We start from the raw sequence: 18,499 nt of genomic DNA, 5'->3' as shown, positions 1-18,499 counted from the left end.
TTGCTTATGATCAGGCAATTTGTTCTGACCTTGAACCAAGGTCATTTGACTTTCATTAAGGGCATTGGTTAAAATATTTCAAATATTGTTCAAATATCATTAGCTAAAAATTTGCATATAAGCAGACAGTGCGTGTAACATATGAGTCTGAACTGTGATAATTAGGCTAAGATCTTGGTCACCACCCCAGAAAGTTACAAATATTTATCCAGGGCCATAATTTTGAAATGGAGGTAAAAAATACAGTTGTTAAAGTTAAAAACTTGTGTTTATGCATCAACATTCAAACTAACTGTAGTTCTTTGTTATGCGATACATGTACTCAGATGAATGTTAAGCACTCGAGTCTTTAGTTGCAATTGCCCTCAGAGTGAAAATACTTAACCCCAGTAGAACAACATAGAATTCTTCGAATTCTTAGGGTGTTTTAGATTCCAGTGCTCAGATGAAAAAAGTTACAAAATACCTTTTTATCTTGCAGTATCTCATCAACCAATTGCGGGCCCTGAATTGGCATATTGAAGAAGATAATTTTCAAGGCATGACCCCATATGGCACTAAAAGTTTCACCAATATCATAGCAACACAGGACCCCAGCAAGCCAAAGAAAATGGTGCTGGCTGCTCACTATGATTCTAAAAATATCACGGACAGAACTGGAAGAGCGTTTATAGGGGCCACTGACTCTGCAGTGCCTTGTGCCATTCTTCTAGATATGGCTATACAACTGAATTGTTTGTTTGAGAAAGCTCAGGGACAAAAGGTAAGTCACAGCTTTTAATGCTTTTTTTTTTTTTTTTAATTTACCCCTTCTTTAGTGAATCGCATCCCCCTCCCCCTCAAACAACTCTGTCTGTCTGAGCATCGGTCCTATTATTTTTGCCTGAACTATTTAATACTTACATTACAAACTCATACTTGGCACAAAAATTCCTTGTGGCTAGAAGGGGTTTCATGACCCTGACCCAAGATAATTTTGGTGACGGTCAAAATCACATGTAAATATAGGCTTGATATTTTTGTATGCTCCATTATAACTTTATACTGAAGAAGCATTAGAAGCTCATACAGTCCACTCCACTTATATTGAAGTTGGTTATATTGAACTATCCGTTATATTGAAGTTAAGATAAATCCCCCAGTAGCAATATTTGTGTAGTTCAGCAATGGTTATATTGAACTTTGGATATAATGAACAATTCAGGTTGGTCCCCTGAATTTCATTAAACCCGAAGTAGACTGTACTTGGTTGTGGTCAGATATTGTGTCCTTACTCTAACACAGGGTTGTTTGGCTTAGGACAAGGTCCTTTAGAATAATAGTCTGGTCCAAAAACTATTTAGTGCAAGGATTGTAGAAGTTTTTTAATATTATATGCTGTATTCTTTGGATGAGCCCCGGTGTGAAGACATTAGGGAAGTGACTATACAGTAGTAAGCCAGTCTGATATAGATCAAAATGCTTTTTGTTTTCATAATACAATACATAAGTAGAGAACCCTTTGATAGTGATTTAGTTTCATCAGCAATCTGAAGTTGACTAACAGATTACCCTTACTGATTCCATGTCAACAGCCACCGCGTTTTCTACATATCAATTTCAATTTGGAGGGAGGAGAGCAACTAGGTTTTACAAACTTCTAGTATTTATGCCTTCAAATCGTAGATAATAGGGCATATTTTGGGGTCTGTCTCTTTTTCCTTGGCCACAGCTTTAACCTTGGTCTATACATAGCAGAGACTTCATGCATTCTGAACTAAGAGGTCATGGTCATAATCATGTGGATGAATATCGATATTATTCTTCAAGGTTATCACAATTGACCTTAATGAATATCAAGATTATTTTTCAAGGTTTTCACAATTGACCCTGATCACACTTGGGGCATAGTATTTCACTAACACATCTTATCAACTGCCATTCTTCCTAATTGATTCTGTACAGTATTTGCATGTATTGATTACAAGGAAAATGAAAAAAATGATTGACACCACTTCTGTGAAATGCTAAAAGATGAATAACTTGCTCAATACATGTATATGAAAAATGTTTCAATGGGAAATGATGAAAATGCCTATACATTTCTTATACCTACCTGTTTAGGTAGAGAATATTCAGCATTCTGTAGTTGAAAAAGGAATTTATTTCATGAGTGGGACAGAATGTTTTCTTTATATTTTCACAAGTGAAATAAATTTCATTTCCAAGTACAAAATGTTGACATTTCTCATTGCAGAGGATATGCAAATATGTTATTCTGTTGTTATTTTCACACTGTAAAATATCACTTATTCATATTATTGACTAATTTGATGGCAATACCATATGATAATTATTTCAATGAATAAACACATGTATAAATATTGCAGGCCCGAGACATCACCCCACAAATTGTGTTCTTTGATGGAGAAGAAGCTTATGAGGAGTGGACAGACACAGATTCTATTTATGGAGCCCGGCATCTGGCTCAGAAATGGGAGGAAGGGGGTGTACTGCCGAGTGTTGTAAGTAAATTGTCACCATGCTAATATAATTCTGATCCTCAGTCGTCTTTGTGACACTTTGCAAAGGTGTACTACTGCTACAGACCCCCAAAATGTCAAGATGGGGATAAAATGTCAACCAGTGATTTTTATGTGTTAAAGACACAAGTAGATTTTAATGTGAAATATTCATTTGCCATTTGATTATGACATCACAAATACGTCAATTATATCATGATGTGATCCACATTTATAAAATATAGAGTACCTGAGCCCTTATTCACAAAATATTGTACGATGAAGCTGAAAAAAATAATTCTGTCTGATAATCAAATACCGATCACAAGGTCATACATATGTATTTAAGTTTTATAAACCATGGATGTACTTTAAAAAATATTGATTAAGAAAGTCTACAAGAAATGAAAAATAAGAAAATTACAGTGTTTGTAAATTTTGATCTATAGTCCTAAGATATTTTGTGAATAGAGCTATTTACGCAGTTTGAAAATAACAATATAATTCCTATTATATACCAGTTTTATGTTCCTCAATACCTACACTCACCTGTGTCTAAATAAAACAACTATGCTGAAATTGTTCATTTCCTTGTATTTTTCAACAAATGAGGAGAATTTGAATCATGATATCATCCTTACAAAATGTATGCATTGCCAGATATTGCAGGAATAAGATAGTTTTTATTTGTTGCACACATTGCAGTTTCTGTTTTTGCATAATTGGGAAAGAGCTCTTATTTTGTGTGCTTTAATTTTCCCCCCAGTTTAAGTTCATAGGTACAGCTGTGCACAGTTCTTTCTCATTGAGTTTGAATAATATATGGCTTGCTATTTTGTGACATTCTGCTCACAAAAAATTTCAGTGATGTGTTGTTTTTTATACACCTGTCGAAGACGGGACATATTATGGTATGGCGTCGTCCGTCTGTCTGTCTGGACCTTGTGGGCAGGATACAGACTGAACCATAAGCCCTAGGGCTTTACAACTTGGTACATTTGATCACCATGATGAGAGGAAGATGCCTATTGTTTTTCAAGGTCAAAGTATCACTTATTAGGAAAACCTTGTGAGCAGGATACAAACCGAACCGTAAGCTCCAGGATATTATAACTTGGTACATTTGATCACCATGATGAGAGGAAGATGCCTATTGTTTTTCAAGGTCAAAGTATCACTTATTAGGAAAACCTTGTGAGCAGGATACAAACCGAACCGTAAGCTCCAGGATATTATAACTTGGTGTATTTGATCATCATGATGAGAGGAAGGTGCCTATTGTTTTTCAAGGTCAGAGGTCAAAAGTCAAGGTCGTAGTATCACTTATAAGGAAAACCTTGTGGGCAGGATACAAACCGAACCGTAAGCTCCTGGATATTATAACTTGATATATTTGATCATCATGATGAGAGGAAGGTGCCTATTGTTTTTCAAGGTCAAAGGTCAAGGTCGTAGTATCACTTATAAGGAAAATCTTGTGGGCAGGATACAAACCAAACCGTAAGCTCCGGGATATTATAACTTGGTATATTTGATCACCATGATAATGAATTAGCTCACAGAGGACAGTGCTAACTTTTTTTTTGTAATTCATTTATTTGTTTCACAATAAATAAACATTTACATATTAACAATACATGATAATATAGTATATACATATTTCAAGCAAGTACAGACATATATGTGTATATTTAGGGGTGCATATGTACATGTATAATGTGAAAGGTATTTAATTTCGAAAAGATGGGGAGAGAGAAGGAGAGACAGGGAGAGAGAGAGAGATAAGGGGAGTAAGGGGAAGAATTTTGCCTGGTCTACTGATCAGTCTCAATCATTTCATATAAAGCAATTGTTATCTGTTAACTATACATAATTAAAGCAAATCACATATATTCTTCCAGTATTTCTCATATTCAGTATATTTACAGCTTTTTAGCAACATAGATTTTTCTATATAAAATCTATCAATGATATGCTTTTTGACAGCACAAACATTTAGTTTTGGAGCCATTTTATACCTACTTGCAAATATGTAATACTTAACAATAAGTGTTAGTAAATTTTGTACTTTGTATAAGTTTTTGTTATTGTATTTGCCAAATAGTATGGCTTGTCTATCACATATAATTGGTTTATTAAATGTATTGAGAAACCAGTCTTCAATTGCACACCAGATCTCCTTTACTTCAAAACATTCTACAAACAAGTGATCAATTGTTTCTATGTTACTTTTGCAAAATGTACAAATGGGGGAGTCTATTAATTTAAGTTTAAAAAGATAACTATTGGTAGGAATTATTCTATGAAGTATTTGAAATTGTAACCATTGATACTTTGACTCTTTTGTTACCTTAAAGGGGAGCTCAAATATTTTATTCCATTCTATCTCATTAAACAGATCACCATTCTCAACCCATTTTGATACAGAAGTAATTGGTACCCGTTTTTTATCAATTAAAACATTGTATATATCTTTGCAGCCCTTTTCATTTTTAAAAAATATAGAAATTGATTTAGGGATAAAAGGCATAATTTTTTTTCTAATTTCTTTTATATTTACATGTCTAGTTCTTTCTATGATTGCCTGTCTAAGACCTGCATATTCTACAATATTTGTTTTGATACCTGAATCACTGAATGCCTTGAAACTTTTGAAGTTGCCATCAGAATCAAAAAGATCAATTACATATATCATACCAGCTTTAAAATAACTCTTCAAGAAGATGGAACTATTGTTTATATTGATGTTTGGGTTATACCATATATGCTCAAAGAGATCTAACACTTTGTTAGGGGTTTCAATAATTTTGATACAACTAGAAAACACTTCTTTCCAGAAATTATTATTTATTGTTTTACATATTGTGAGGACGTAGTCAGTCCCTCTTGACCATATATTACTAATATTTGTTTTCAACTCTGCCTCAAGTAATTGTACCCATTTTGAATTTGAGTGAAGAATTCTTCTAATCCAACTTGATTTTAAAGCTGTAATAAATTCTGTATAATCTATCATTTTTAATCCTCCGTTTCTATATTCTTGAATGATAGTATTTTTTTTTTATTTTATGAATTTTACTTCCCCATAGGTAGCTGAAGATTTCTATTTCAATTTTCTTGATATGTTCTGGGTCAGGGTTTGGTATAGTAAGTACCAAATGGTTCAACTTTGGTATTATCAAAGTTTTTATCACAACTAGTCTTCCAATAGGAGTTAACTTTCTTAACTTCCATTGATTTATGAGGTGCTTAATTTCAGATAATTTTGTGTTATAGTTCATTTCAACTACTTCATTAAGGTCTACAGAAAATTTAATCCCCAACAAATCAAAGGTTGTATTTTTCCAGTCAAGATTCCATCTGGAATCTTTTCTTACTCTGTGCAGAAGTCCTTGGAATAATCATAAGAAATAATAAAGATATAAAAGGAATAACAATTGAGGGTGAGGAATACAAATTATCACAGTATGCTGATGATACCTCATTGTTCTCAGATGGATCACCTGAATCCATGGACGGTATCCTCAGAGAACTAGATTACTTCGCCATTGTCTCTGGACTTAAAATAAATTTCTCTAAAACTGAAATGGTATGGATTGGCAGTAAAAAAAAATTCAGATAAAGTTTTCCATCATTCCAGAAGGACAGTGCTAACTTCACTAAAATATGAATCCCACTAAAATATGTTTTCCTTGAGCAAAATCTATGGGTGTATTATGCCACATTGGCGTTGCTCTTGTTAGGAATTGTCAGAAGCTAAGCTTGCACAATATTTTCATATGCTATTTCTCTGAAGTACATGTACTGTAATATAGTTGATTCATTAATTAGATATCCAAATTAAGTTTAACCACCTCAAGTTTTAGTTTGGTCAAAGTCTATAACCAATTATTCACTGTGCCAAATGTGTATAAATAGTGTATTATCTGTAGTATCAGTATAAACTATTGTGGATGATATCTTAGTTAACTAAATTGTATAATATTATTATATTATATATATAGTGATGATATTCTTACATCTCTCCAGGAAATCTTTGTTCTGTTGGATTTGATTGGAACCAGTGATGTACACTTTCACAACTTTTTCCCAGAAACAGCCAATGCTTTTGAACTTCTAGTCAAGAAGGGTGAGTAATAAATAAATCAGGCAGAATTTCCTGCAGATTTTATGGTAACACTCCATCAGTTTTGCACTTTTAGCTATAGAAGGAATATTTGACAGTCTCATGTTAAACAGACCCAGGGTAGTCGAGATCTAGATTGAAATTGTGTACATGGATTTCGTATTCACATAAATGACACAACATGAATGGTCATCTGACAAAATGGTGGAAGTGTAGTATTAAGACAGAAATGTTTTCCCAACAAAATACAGTTAAGGACATTTTCAGTTTTATTTAAGAATTTCAGTTTTATTTAAGAATAATGAATTTATCAATGTTTACTCCTTTATCCAGAGGATATCACCCATTACATAAATTTTGATTATTACACTACGTCACAAACAAACGTTAATTTTACGTAGTTTGTTTAAAATGTCAGGAAGCAAAATTCCCAACAATACAGTAATATAATCGGGGGATAATAAATTCCTCGTGTAGGAATCTACAGTATATTAAGGAGAGCCCATATTTGTAGGAATCTACAGTATATTAAGGAGAGCCCATATTTGTAGGAATCTACAGTATATTAAGGAGAGCCCATATTTGTAGGAATCTACAGTATATTAAGGAGAGCCCACATTTGTAGGAATCTACTGTATATTAAGGAGAGCCCATAGGTTTCTTACCAGCTTGTCTCAAACTAATACAAAAGTTGCATATGATTAGAAAGTGGTTAATGATTTTCAGTTATGATTCTATTCTAAAATTAGATCAAGAAAATAAGAATTATAAAACTTTAGTATGAGCAGTAATTTTGCAATGGAGGTATTGTAGATTTGCAGTGCTGGATTAAAGATTATTTTTAAAGACTATAGTGTTCAAGTATACAAGTTTAGTATTCCTGGGTTTGGATGTGCATTGTTAGGGTCCTGTGTGGACGGTTTTAGTTTTTAGGTTACCTGAGTAAACTCAGGTGAACTATAGCAATTGGTTGTCGTCCGTCATCGTGCATTAACAATTGAACATTTTTAACTTCTTGATAACTACCAGTCCAATTTTGTTCATATTTGGCATGAAGCATCTTTGGGACAAGGGGGACATAAATTGTAAATTTCAGGACTCCAGCACCGCTGGAAAAACTGCCCAAAATTGACCAATTTTCAAAAATCTTCTTCTCTACAATTGCACACATGAAAGAAAAACTAAATGCATAGTGATGTAGAGCAGGAAGGCCCTCTACTAAAATTGTAACTTTCATGATCCCCGGGGTAGGGGTTCTGACCCCAGGGTGGGGTCAAACTTGGTATATACATATATATATGTATATATAAATTATATATATATATATATGAGGTTCTGAATAAAAAAATAAATGTTATTTGGTATATACATGTACATACATACAAACACACATACATAAATACTAAGGATAACCCATGAAAGCTCGAAAGCTTATTTCCAATGGGGTCCTTTGATGCACAGATGTATGCGCTAGGGGGTCATTTAGGTCAGAGGAAACCAGAGTACCCAGAGGAAACCCACATGTCCAAGTGGACAACCGCCATACCCTTTCACATACAACCACTGCCGATCACGGGGATCGAACGTGGGTCACAGCAGTGAGAAGCGAGAGCACTACCTCTGCACTACCCAGACACCCTGGTGTATAGATACATAACCACATGAGGATGTGCCATTCACAATTGTGACTCTCATGTGACCTAACTTCTTTAGGGATCTTATTAAAATTTAGTGAATATTTGCTCACCATATTTTTCATTAGTAATTGACCTTGGATTCAGACATTTGGTAATTAGGTGTACATAATGTATGTAAACTCTTTGAATGTCCAGTATAACCACATCTAATATTGATTTGGTAAATTGACCATTGTTATACCTAATTCAGAACATTATGATTGATGAAAAAAGTTAAAAGATTGGATGAAATTGAATTTTTGAAATATTTTGAATACTTTGAATTTATATTATAATCACATCTAATCAGTTTGATAAAACTGTTGATCAGTATCTCTGATTCTAAATTTTTTTTAAAATTCAGAATGTTTGAATTCTCCATTATAACCACATCTAATTGATTTCATAAATTGAGTGGCAAAGGTGACATCACTTTATGAAAAAAATACCACAGAGCATTCAACAACACACAATCAACCAATCTTCCTTGGAGTAATCAAGCGAAATACTATATTTCAAACAAAACAAGCACACTGTACAATCATGTACGTGTATCAATTTCTGTCTATGATATCAAATGGAGTACAAACAACAAGTATTCATTGCCTTATGAAGGGGAGATGTACCCCGGTATTGTTTTAGTTTACTAAAACCGTTCTTCTTAGTTTCTGTTGAACATGTGTTCTTTGTTTCTGTTGTAGAACAACACCTTAAAAAGGAGAGTCTGCTCCATGATAACAACAGAATTCTGTTTAATACCCACCAGTTCTTTGGAGGGGGCATTGAAGATGATCATATTCCATTTTTACGTAGAAGTAAGCGTAGTTAGATTTAGTATGCACGTTGTTTATTCGAATCTGTACTCTCTCGTTATCTTGATTTCAATGCTTAAGGCATCAAGAATACTTCAAATTCTAGTATGAGTTCTATTTCAGCACTTAATTGACTTCATTTGTTGAAAAAAAAATTGTAGCAAGTGTCGTTAAAGAGACTATTTTAGCTTACCTGAGCTGAAGGCTCAAGTGAGCTTTTCTGATCAAAAATTTCGGAACTGTTGTCTGTTGTTGTTGTCGAAAACTTTTCACATTTACATCTTCTCAAGAACCACTGGGCCAATTTCAATCAAATTTGGTACACACCATTCATCGGTGAAGGACCATGCCCCCTTCAAAGGGGAGATAATCACAAAAATGCAAAAATAGGGTGGGGTCATTTAAAAATCTTCTTCTCAAGAACCACTGGGCCAGGAAAATTCAAATTTACATGAAAGCTTTCTGACATAATTTAGATTCAAGATTGCTCAAATCATGACCCCTGAGGGTAGGATGGGGCCACAATAGGAGATCAAAGTTTTACATACAAATATGTAGGTAAACTCTTTAAAAATCTTCTCAAGAACCACTGGGCCAGAAAAGTAGACATTTACATGAAAGCTTTCTGACATAGTGCAGATTCAAGTTTGTTCAAATCATGGCCCCTGGGGGTAAAGTGAGGCCATAATAGGGGATCAGAGATTTACATGCAAATGTATAGTTAACCAAACTTAACACAAAGCATCCATAGATAGAATTTGTTAATATGAAAGGTCCTACCAGTCTACAAAGGCATATGATAATTAATGAAGATAATTAATGAATTTTTAGCCGTTACCTTTGAAAAAAAAATTCTGAACCAAGCTGCTTGTATGATCATGATAGTTTTGCTCAATCTTGTTTATTGCTAGGAACTGCTCGGGTGAACGATGTGGCCCTTGGACCTCTTGTTATTATAGGAGATTATATCTCACCATGAAAAGTGATAGAGGATTGTAATATTATTATATCCTTTCTACTGAATTACAGAAGTGCCCATCCTTCATCTTATATCAGCTCCATTTCCTAGTGTCTGGCACAAAATGACAGACGATGAAACACACATAGACTATCACAGAACAGATGATTTCAATAAGATATTCCGCACTTTTGTGGCCAGCTATTTACACCTAGATGCCTTACATAATCAGTGCAGGAGGAAAAAGTAATGGAAGTCTTTCCAAGCACAAAATCACAACCATTTTACAAAAAACATACTCGTTAGTGTCTGATGTAAAAGGAAACTTTGGTATTGTATATGGTACTTTGATGGATTGAATGTATACTGTATGTTAATGCAGTGTACAAGTAATACCATGGCTTGCCAAACTGATGTTTGCGTCTCCCGTTGACTAATGTAAAAATGGTTGTGATTTTATTTGACAGATTGATTGAAATGAAGTGTTTACGAATATCTTGTGCCAAATTGTTCCCATAAGAAAGAGATATTAAATGTGTTGAAGAACATGTAATTCTATGAAATGTCATGGCTGAAGGTGTATTTATAACTTTTCAGTTGCTCTTTTTTTTCCAGTCTTTTCTTTGAAATTTTCTTCTTTTTTTTAAAAAAGACGCATGTTTATGGATTTTCAAGGATTTTGATTAATTTTTCTTTTTTTCTTCTGTGTAGTGTAACACATACTTAGAGAAGTGAGTTCACGAATGACAGAATTTAGCTCTGGAATTTGGCAGTTTTTAATGATGATATGTCAGATTGTCTTCAGTGTTCTGTAAAATTGTACAGATGTTACCCCTTAATGCTTTTTTTATCAAGTAATTTTTTTAAACAATAGACTGATGGTTGAAGGAATATGAAAAATTGGTCATTACCTAAAAATTTGGTATTTTGGAATTGATGGTGCAGATTATAATGTCGTGATATAAAAATTCAATGTGAATGTGATGTCATAATGAGAATCGGGTAGGTGACATGATAATGGAACCCAACTGTCCTTGACCTGTAAGCAAGGATTTTTAAGGGCCAAATTTCATCATTTGTGAACCTACCTCTTGACACTGAAATACAATTATAATTCAATGATAGGATGACCATGGCTTTTAGAAAGTAATTGTAGTCAGAATTAAATTTTTATGTTATTTAAAAATGTTAGCACAATGTTTTACCTTGAGAAGTTCAGTTGATATAGAGCTTCTATATTACAGAGAGGAATTGTGAGAAAGGTAATAAACGATGGTTTGTTTGGGTGGTTGGTCAATGTCTACTGCATCTTGTTACCCACAGATCTTCTTATATAATTATTGTCACACGTAGATGTTCAGAGATGATTAATGTAATATACCAAAGTTACAGAGATACTTATTGTTACACGTGTTTGGAGCACCCCACACATGTGTTACAGAGATGCTTAACTCTCACATACAGAAGTTGCAGAGATAATTAATTGTTACTTGCCAAAGTTACAGAGATACTTAACTCTCACTTAAAGAAGTTACAAAAGATAATTAATGTCACATACAGAAGTTACAGAGATAATTAATGTCACCTACAGAAGTTACAGAGATAATTAATGTCACCTACAGAAGTTACAGAGATAATATCATATTCAGAAGTTACAGAGGTAATTGATGTCACATACAGAAGTTACAGAGATAATTAATATCACATTCAGAAGTTACAGAGATAATTAATGTCATAATCAGAAGTTACAAAGATAATTTCACATTCAGAAGTTACAGAGATAATTTATGTCACATACAGAAGTTACAGAGGTAATTGATGTCACATACAGAAGTTACAGAGATAATTAATGTCACATACAGAAGTTACAGAGATAATTAATGTCACCTACAGAAGTTACAGAGATAATTAATGTCATAATCAGAAGTTACAAAGATAATTTCACATTCAGAAGTTACAGAGATAATTTATGTCACATACAGAAGTTACAGAGGTAATTGATGTCACATACAGAAGTTACAGAGATAATTAATGTCACCTACAGAAGTTACAGAGATAATTAATGTCACCTACAGAAGTTACAGAGATAATTAATGTCACCTACAGAAGTTACAGAGATAATTAATGTCACATACATAAGTTACAAAGATAATTAATGTTACATACAGAATGTCACATACAGAAGTTACAGAGATAATTAATGTCACATACATAAGTTACAGAGATAATTAATGTCACATACATAAGTTACAAAGATAATTAATGTCACCTACAAAAGTTACAGAGATAATTAATGTCACCTACAGAAGTTACAGTGACTCGTATTGTTATATATATTTTATGTATCTGCTGTTTACACACTATACCTTCGTTTTTTGGAGATTCTTGAGTTATGACAGTGCATGAATGTTATGAAAAAAATACAATATGTTATCATATGGTAATATGAAATATGCTCTGGAATTGTAGAGGATTTGGAATTTTAATCCAGATTTACTGTCACCATGGTGTTTTTGACATTAAATTTTACATGGATTGTTAATTTCATTCTCATCACATCCACCATTACTGTATGTTGGGCCTGATTACTAACAAGAGATTGCATGGAGTCTTCCTACACATCTTACATTCTTACTAATGCATGTTCTTTCACTAATGCTTTTACATATAAAGGTACATATGCAAGAACCTATACATTACTTACTGTGGTCTTTGGTCTTTTGATTTTCAAAGATTAATAATTATCATTAAGTATGAGACAAAATTTTTTGTGCATAATGGTTGAATAAAGATTCAAAACTATCTGTTGATTTAATATCCCAATGATCAAATATGTTCATTGAATTTGCAAATTAATATATTCAGGAGGAAAGTTGTTTGTTCAATATTTAAAACCTGATGAGGTCATTCAAATTTGCATAGAAAAATATTGATACTTTCATGCCTGCCCCTTCCCCTTTTAAAAAGAGGGGGCATACTGGTTTGCACCTGTTGGTTGGATGAAATCAATAGTTAGAGAACCTTTTGCTTGACTAACATCAAACTTGGTATACAGGTAGATGTCACAAGGTTGAACTAAGAAAATATTTAATTTTATGTTTTAGAACCCTTTGCTTGATAAACATCAAACTTGGTATACATGTAAACTGTAAGAAGGATTTTGAGATAATTATGGTAAACTTTTCTGCATATAAGAAAATATTGTCCACTCAACATTTCTAACTTGGTACACTGGCACCCCCTAAGGATTAGGTGTCACCAAAAGATTTTGAAGGTCAAAGGTCATGTGCCACTACTCCAGACAAAGAAAATAGTTTCTGTTCAATATCTTGTGAAACCTTTGCATGATATAGGTATCCACAAATTTCCCCTATCATTATAGAATTCGAGATTCAAAGTTGGAAGGAGGACCATATATGTTTTTAAAATATGGCAATTATGTTTCTTTAAAAATTCTTGTTTTACCATTAATTTTTGTAACACTGATGAAATAGGTTTTTTTTTAAAACCGATGTAATCTAAATCAGCTTCTGTTTTTAAAATCTTTGCTTGACACAACACATTCCAGTTTAACATTCGTCTGTACATCAAAGGAAATGGTTATACATTTAGAATGCTCCATTTCAGGTGGTGGACCAAGGAAGGCATTTAGGAGATCTAAGGTTATACACATATAGTCTTCATCAAACATTTTGGAATGTGCGTTTCATGCATGCAAACATTTTTTTTCGTAACATTTTTGCCCAGGCCTGGTTTTCTCTTGTAAGAATCTTTATACACAACCATTTTCTTCCTTCATTTTGTATCTGGGAATCCTGTCTGAGATTTGTTGGAAGCAGAATTTTAAAATTGTATGTTTCGTTGTTTGCCAGTTTTTTGTTGTTTTGTTTTGTTTTCTGTTTTTTTATTAAAAATTGTTTCACCTTTCTCGCCTAAATCCTTTGCAAATATGATTTGGTATGCAGGTCATCCATAATTATGATTTAGTTTCAATTTCATGTATATTCATTCAGGTGTCTGATTTCTTTGTGCAATAATTATGATGTTATGAAATGGAGATATTAAAATAATCTTTGCATCTGTGGGTTAGAGGTATAGATAGGAAGTGTTGGATCTCATTTTTGTCACGCGTTTTATATAAAGCAATGTGAAAATTTGAATTGTTCCATCAATACAATCTGTAAGATCTTTTCATAATTTAAGTACATACATGTAGCAAGAGAAATAGAGGCGTTGGGATTGAAAACCTTGTATTGTTCCCTATTTTGATTGATTAAACGAACATTTAGAGAGCATTATGGATATATAAATCACCTATGATTTTCAAGTGAGAAAATCTGTGTGTAAAATGTTTCAAACAGCACAAATGTAATGATGTATGCGGCAATAATACTGTCTCTTGATAATTATGTAGTAAAGGCAGTCTCGTATTGATCAGTATTATTGCAAGAATGTTATAGAATTGCTGATATAGCTACTCTTTTAGATGTAAACTTATTGCAAATGAAATATGAAAAGTTTGTAACACAGTAAATGTGCAAATTGTATCTAATGAAATTCTTGGAATTGGCAGTTTTTTCTGTTTGTTTCATTTATAAGTTTTGTAAAGTCTATTTTGTTAATAAATCATTTTGAAGGCAAATATTTCATTGTGTTGGAATTTCGTTTACACCCACCATCAATGCACACACGTGAAAGCCACAGAGAACTCTATTGACATTCAGAGGAGACTATCATTGGATATAGAATATGGGACAGCTAGCATTTAAACTATAGTTGTAAACGGTAAAACATACGCCCATCGGACAATGAAATTCAACCTGTAAGCACAATATGCACTCGGAATTGATATCGCACACATTCTGAATAAAAAAGCCTTAAAAGTGGGTCATGGTGCACCAATCCATCTGATATGTAAACTGACTATGTATTTCTCTTGGAGGGAGGTTGCAAAATATCTGTATTCATGATGAGAAAAAGTGCAGAACTTTTTGACCTACTTTTAGTCCTAAAATAAGTCGCTGTGAACCAATAAAGTTGAAATGTGAACTGATTATGTATTTCTCTGAGAGGAAGGTTGTGAATGAAAATAAATTTGGAAAACTGTTTGACCTAATTTTAGCCCTAAAGTAGTTCACAGATGGATGGACCAATCCAACTGAAATGTGAACTGAACTTTTATTCCTCGAAGAGGAAGCCTGTGACTAAATTTCAGAGCAATATCTGTATCCATAATGAAAAAAGTCCGGAAAACTATTTGACCTACTTTTAACCATAAAGTAGGTCACATTGCATTAATCCAGCTGAAAAGCAAACCCACTCTTACGCCTCTGGAGGGAAACATTGTGACCAAATTTAAAAGCTGTACATACAAAAACATCCGTTACACAAAAAAGTCTGGAAAACATTATCTTGGACGGACGCATGGACAGTGCCATAACATAATATGTCCCATCTGATGACGGGCGTATAAAAGAAATTTGAAAGTAGGAAGCTTTCATGAAAGCAACAAAAAAAAAAAATCCTTCCTCATGTGAAATAAATTTCCACATTCAACTTACTGAATTTCACCTCTTGAAATTTATGCCGACTATTAAATATGATATACGATGAATTTATGCAGACTATTAAATATGATATAGGATGAATGACTTTACTTTGCAAATTCTTGTCTAGAGCACTCTCATGATTTTTAATTTTCATTCTATTCATGTTTGACGATTTGAACTAAGAGATGTAGACAAATGGACAGTCTAAGTTTCAGTCGAGGAAAATCCTGTCTACAAGAAGATTTTAGTCTCTGTATTTATTTTTGCCCGTTTTGACCCTATCCTACATGTGATGATGACCTTTTTTTTATTTGAGGGCAACTTTGTAAAGAATTCTTCTAGGTTCATTTCTGGCATGAAGAAAAGTGATTCCACCATTCCTCAATGATTAGACTAATTGTATCTTGTTGGTTCTTTTTTTAACATCTGAAGAAGAGAGGGCAAGATTGACTCTAGTTAGCATTGTGGTCCATGGACCTCTTGTTTAATTTGTTTGCAGCATATTCCGCTGTAAAACTGTCCTCAATTAAAGCCGTCGTCAGAGGAGTAAGAACAGGGGCTGACAACTCTGGGTAGAGGTTGATGGCTCTGGGTAGAGGTTGATGGCTCTGGTGATCTAAAGAATAGGTAGTACACAAGCACTAAAGCTGACAAATTTAATCATGCCTATATCCATTTGCTCTACAATTATACTGCCAAATTGTTGCAATGCTGTGGTACATGTACATGTGATCTGCTAAAATACTCAAAGTATAAATCAATTATTTGTTGTGTGATGCTGCACTTACAAGTTACCCAACTTATCTGAGGATTTGGGTACATATATTACCCTATCCTCTGTGATTAATATCCTCCAGCATTCAGATCATGTTGAGGTTTGGGCATAGAAGACTACACAGATGGAAATCTGAAACCAGGACAAAACCAATCATTGCATTGTAACAGAAAAAGAAAAAATGCAACGGAACATACTGGGATTTGAACCCGGGCGCCTTGAATTCCCAGTCAGGTGCTCCATCAACTGAGCTGTCTGGCCACAAGGGATCAAACCTGCCTGACCACCACATCTAAATGTCTTCACATCTTGAAGACATCAATCCAGGATCTTTATCCCCTGGCAGGCATTTTCACCTGTCTGTTCTAGTGGCTGGTCTACAGCACCAAATGAAATGAACCAGGAAAGGAAAGAATTTACGGCTGGACCAGGAACTGAAACCAGGACCCCCATCAGGTGCTCAAACCACTGAGCTACCCAGGCTGATATCCATGGTCATAACCACTACATTTCCACAGGAAGAAGAACTTCCGATCATCATAAGAAGGCGTTTATGTGAGATATTACCACGGGAAGTAATCAACTGATAACGTTATATAACCAAAAAATCAGACAGTTACTCCTTATATTTACACCATAGTTTTCCTGTAGCGGAAGAAAATGGGTGTGGTAGAAATCCGACGAATATCAAGACAGTACCTTGTTTGTCACATTATCTCAGACATAAGGCATTGGAAAATGTTAATATTATGAAATCAATGTTTTGAATGATTGGTTCTGACATTTATACTTCTGTGTAGTCATTACCCTCTTTGATTAATATCTCGGAGGAAGAACATGCGACAGTCATTATGTAGACATCCATGTAAGTGCAGGATGAATTCTTTTTTCTTGCAGTCCAAGGGACATTGATGCGACAGTGATTTATTACATGGAGTGCGGGCAAAGGAGTTCTTCCTGTGGATGTGATGATTGTATTACAGTGTTTTTAAGACTATGATTGATGATTGTAATTTTACATATTAATAATTGAAAAACAGTTAATCACATAGTTAACTTTAACACAGAAGTTAACACCGTGTTAAAGTTAACCACCTTTCGAAAAGCCGGGCCCTGGAGGAAACTGACTGATAAAACCAGACAGTTATTCCTTAAATGAATAGTTCAAATACTTGCAAATTCACATTGATAATACATTGATCATACGGTAAACACCATTTTGTTTATAGTAAAGTGTACATGCATATGCTATTGTAACAGGAAGAGAGAAAGTGCAACAGACCAGATTGGGATTCAAACCCGGGCTCCCTGAATCTCTTAGTTGGATGTTCTACCAACTGAGCTATCTATCTAACACTTGTCACACTGTTATACTAGCAACATTTATATTGTAACAAGTCCTTAAGCTAGCAGTACAACATGCATGACAGGAGAATGAACAAAAAATTTACACTACAAATATTTACACCTCAAACAGTTCTGTAAATCACTTAATATTCACAAGACTTTATATTTTCACAACCCTCCCACATGAAATAATTCACATTGACATAATTTCTGAAACTCCAAATTTATGTGAAATTAAAATTCTCTTGAATAGTTATTTCCAGTTTTGAAAGAAGAATCTCGGAATACTTCAGACTTATAAATCTAAACTACACCACACTGCTGCTACTATCAGGAAAAATATACTTCTAGTTGAGCATGACCTTGTGTATCAGACTTCCAGTCTCCGCAGAGAGGTAACATAGATCAAGGCTCTGGGACGTAAAAATACCCCAACTGAATAAATTGTATTCTTTTTTTGGAGAAACCCCCATTATCATTTGCGACATTTCCTTGAAATACCGTCCTGCCAACACATTTTACTGCTAATTGCTCAATACATTTTACATCTGCATCATACTGAATTATGTACTTCAGTGCCATTGATTGACCCAGTTTACTTGTCCCTGCCAACTGCTCCGATTTTACTTGTCTGTCAATTGTTTCACACATTTCACACCTGTACCGGTTGTCCTCTCATCTATTTTTGGTGTTCATCATTTGACCCTTTTACTTATCAGTGCTAATTTCTTGACACATTCTGTATCATTTGTCTG

General features: G+C 33.8%; 1 protein-coding gene across 1 annotated transcript in view; it reads left to right on the top strand.

The window, feature by feature from the left end:
* The window catches only part of LOC125650347 (glutaminyl-peptide cyclotransferase-like), a 32,925-nt gene extending 18,210 nt beyond the window's left edge, over positions 1-14,715 (top strand). Inside the window, exons 3-9 of the mRNA XM_048878565.2 lie at positions 482-763; positions 2,370-2,504; positions 6,531-6,630; positions 9,005-9,118; positions 10,145-10,319; positions 11,318-11,335; positions 13,701-14,715. Of these exons, the coding sequence (XP_048734522.2) occupies positions 482-763; positions 2,370-2,504; positions 6,531-6,630; positions 9,005-9,118; positions 10,145-10,319; positions 11,318-11,330 (819 nt within the window). The 3' untranslated portion in view covers positions 11,331-11,335; positions 13,701-14,715. The remainder of the gene's footprint in view (positions 1-481; positions 764-2,369; positions 2,505-6,530; positions 6,631-9,004; positions 9,119-10,144; positions 10,320-11,317; positions 11,336-13,700) is intronic.
* The last annotated feature ends 3,784 nt before the right edge of the window (positions 14,716-18,499 follow it).

The sequence above is a fragment of the Ostrea edulis genome, chromosome 5, assembly GCF_947568905.1.
Source record: "Ostrea edulis chromosome 5, xbOstEdul1.1, whole genome shotgun sequence".
In the NCBI taxonomy this organism is placed as follows: Eukaryota; Metazoa; Mollusca; class Bivalvia; order Ostreida; family Ostreidae; genus Ostrea; species Ostrea edulis.
This window is presented reverse-complemented; position numbering and strand designations above follow the sequence as displayed.